General features: G+C 38.0%; 1 protein-coding gene across 1 annotated transcript in view; it reads right to left on the bottom strand.

Moving 5' to 3' along the window:
- USP14 (ubiquitin specific peptidase 14) overlaps positions 1-3,787 on the bottom strand; it is a 51,158-nt gene that overhangs the window by 4,965 nt on the left and 42,406 nt on the right. The window contains exons 10-12 of the mRNA XM_023510161.1: positions 3,483-3,548; positions 3,237-3,329; positions 1,174-1,302 (exon numbers count right to left, since the gene is read on the bottom strand). Of these exons, the coding sequence (XP_023365929.1) occupies positions 1,174-1,302; positions 3,237-3,329; positions 3,483-3,548 (288 nt within the window). The remainder of the gene's footprint in view (positions 1-1,173; positions 1,303-3,236; positions 3,330-3,482; positions 3,549-3,787) is intronic.

The raw sequence follows: 3,787 nt of genomic DNA, 5'->3' as shown, positions 1-3,787 counted from the left end.
AATCCTCAAGCAAAGGGAAAAAAAGATAAAAATTACCAATATCAAGAATGAAATAAAATAGATCTCACCCTGCAGACTTCTAACAACTACACACAAATAAGCTAAAGGAAATGGATTTACATTTCTATGGATTCTACAAAAAGCCAAACTACCAAAACAAATCCAATATGAAACAGATCGTTTCAATCGCTCTATAACCATGAAGGAAATTGAACTTATAATTTTAAAACTTCTAAGAATGAAATCTACAGACATAAACTGTTCCAAATGATTCTATTAAATATCTAAAAAAAATTAACACCAATTCTATATAATCTCTTCCAAAAAATAAAAGGGGAAAAATAACCTAATAAATAAATTCAGGATATAAAACCACTACATAAAAAGTAGTTGCATTTATATACACTAGTTATAAACATCTGAAAATGAAACTAACAATGCATTTACAAAAGAGCAAACTACTTAGCAATAAATTTAAACAAAGAAGCATAAGACTTGTACACCTCACAATACCTGGCAATTTTTTTCTTCTTTTAAAGAGACAGGGTCTCACTCTTGCTCAAGCTGGTCTCAAACTCCTGAGCTCAGACAATCCACCCACCTCGGCCTTCCAGAGTGCTAGGATTATAAGTCTGAGCCACCACATCTGGCCAGAAAAACTTTTAAATTAGCTGGGTGAAGTGGTCTTTGCCTGTAATCTAGCTACTCGGAAGGCTCGGGCAGGAGGAGCACTTAAGCTCAGGAGTTCAAGGCTGCTTTGAGCTATAAACACATCACTATACTCCAGACTCTATCTCTAAAAAAAAAAAATTATATACACACACACACACACATACACTAGGAAAATAATAACACATTGAAAATGCTAGATAAAATTTTATATAAAGTGCTTTCAGGAGATAATATAAAAGGAATATGAGCTACAGATTATAGAGGGAAAGAACATTAACTCTACCATAAAGGGCTCACTCATGGTACATAAAGCTCCTACTTCTCATGTAAAATACACCTAAAAGCTTTAAAAGCTTGCACCAATATATGTAAGATGTGTACAGGTGCTAATTATAATATGGCTTCACCTATTTTTACTGGCGGATTAACCATGCAAAGTAACCGTTGAGCACCAAGCAAAGATTAGATAATAAGAGCATGAAGTCAGCAATAAGAACCTACTGTGTCTGGCTGCTGATTCACTTTTTTATCTTCTAAATCCTTGAATTTTGATCGAAAAGAGACCATTTTCTCCTGAAGTTCTGGTGTACACAGTTCATACACATCCAACATAAGAGGAAATTTAACATCCTATGTGCAAACCAAAAAGAAGAAACAGGTATAAACACACTTACTGTTATTAAAATGCCTATGACATGTTTAAAGTAATAATTTCATAATACAAATAAAGCTGAAAATAAAATCTAAGAAAAGCACTTGGATATCTGCAGCTGAAACCTCTTCATGCATAAACATGCAACAAGTCTTCAAGAACAACTTGAAGGCAAGAAATTTTCAAATATGTTTATCCATGAAATATTCCAAACTCATAGAACTTAGCACAGAGAAGGGACCAAAATTTACATGACAGAAGAAATATTTCCAAAATACTAGACAAGTTCCTGTGAAAATAATGTGTCTCTAAAATGAGTTTACAAATTTTTTTTCCCATTTGAAATACAATTTTACACAGAAATAATTGTGCTATATGTGTAAAGTTCAATAATATATTAATAAATATTTAAAGTAAACCCTTTCAGATATTTAAACTAAATTTAACCTTCCCATATAACACAAAGAATACTGGAAAATGTACTATGAAATTCACCTCAATAAACATGCATCAAAGGCTGGGCCCAGTGGCTCATGCCTGTAACCCTAGAATGCTAGGAGGCTGAGAAGAGTTTAAGGCCAGCCTGAGCAAGAGGGAGATCTCGCCTCTAAAACTAGCCTGGAGTTGTGGTGGGCACCAGTAGTTCCAGCTACTTGGGAGGCTGAGACAAGAGAATCGCTTGAGTCCAAGAGTTTGAGGTTTCTGTGAGCTGTGACGCCATCGCACTCTACCGAGGGTGACAAAATGAGACTCTGTCTCAAAATAAATAAATAAATAAGCAACAGAGCTACAGCACCACACAAACAAATCATTAGGCTGGTTCCTAAATCAAGACATTACAATTTTTTTCTTTTTTTTTTGAGACAGAGTCTCACTTTGTGACCCTCAGTAGAGTGCCATGGTGTCATAGCTCACAGCAACCTCAAACTCCTGGGACCAAGCAATTCTCTTGTCTCAGCCTCCCAAGTAGCTGAGACTACAGGCACCCACCACAATGCCTAGGTATTTTTAGAGACGGGGTCTTGCTGTTGCTCAGGCTGGTCTTGAGCTCATGAGCCAAAGCAATCCACCTGCCTCGGCCTCCCAGTGTACTAGTATTACAGGCATGAGCAACCAGGCCCGCCTCTAAGACATTATAATTTACGTAGTCTTTGGGCACCAGTAATTTAATTCTCTCTCCTTTTACTTAGAAGAAAGGTACCACCTACAACAGAGCAGTGTGTCATACTGCCTCCTACCTACCTGCTCTCATCCCCAGACCCAAATCAGTATCTCTGAAGCTGAGGAGCTGGTCTGGGGCAGTATTTCCATAGCGTACAGAAGATCCATCAGAACAATTTCTCAATCTTCTGAAATATGTAATACCCTAGGCTCCACCCAATACTTAATTAGATGTTTGGGGCTGAAAGGGAGAAGCCAGGTGCCGAGTACAATTAGAAAGGATAACAGGCCAGGTGGCTCCTGCCTATAATCCTAGCACTCTGGGAGGCTGAGGCAGGTGGATTGCTTGAGCTCAGGAGTCTGAGACCAGCCTGAGCAAGAGCAAAACCCCCATCTCTACTAAAAATAGGAAAACTAGCTGGGCATTGGGGCAGGTGCCTATAGTAACCCAGCTACTTGGGAAGCTGAGGCATGAAGATGGCCTGAGCCCAGGAGTTTGAGGTTGCTGTGAGCTATGATGCTATGGCACTCTACCCCAGGTGACAGAGTTAGACTTGACCCCCCCACCTCCCCCAAAAAGAACAATGGACAATTCTAACATACATTCTTGCTTAAGAATCACTTGTCTAATGTTTTTTGACTCCTCTATACACTTCAAAGAAAGCTTAACTCTGCAAAGGAATAAAGAAACCCATTATAAGTCAGACACTGCCTTCAAAGAATTATAAACAAACTGAAGTTCATTACTAACCTTTAGAACTTTGGCATTCACAGACTCCTTCTCCTTATAAAAAAAGCGAACCATTTGAATGGTCAAGTAAGCAGGTAGCCGACTGATCTTGGACTGTAGAAAGAAAAATGGAAAGAAATTCTTTCACATCCAAATATCACGCAATTTATTAAATTCTTTAGTGGTATAAACAAAGACTAAGTAAAATTAGTTAACTGGAAATATCAATGAAACAAAATTCAATTTCAAAAGAACTACACAACTTACAGATTTGATATACAAAGCATTTCTTTGTAACGTTGGAGACTGTTTGGTGATTTCTTCCTGAAGTCGCTAAAAAAGAACATTAGCAAAAGATCAAACATTAGTTTTGTTTGTTTGGTTTTTTAGAGCCAGAGTATTATTGTGTCACCCCAGAGCTAGAGTACTGGCATTACCATAGCTCTTGGCAACCTCAAACTGATGGGCTCAAACAATCGTCTTGCCTTGGCCTTCCAAGTAGCTGGGACTACAGGTGTGCACCAACACACTCTGCTAGTTTTTCTGTTTTTTATAAAGATGGGGTCTCTTTC

This window comes from Otolemur garnettii, unplaced genomic scaffold, assembly GCF_000181295.1.
Source record: "Otolemur garnettii isolate 467f Iridium unplaced genomic scaffold, OtoGar3 scaffold00012, whole genome shotgun sequence".
In the NCBI taxonomy this organism is placed as follows: Eukaryota; Metazoa; Chordata; class Mammalia; order Primates; family Galagidae; genus Otolemur; species Otolemur garnettii.
This window is presented reverse-complemented; position numbering and strand designations above follow the sequence as displayed.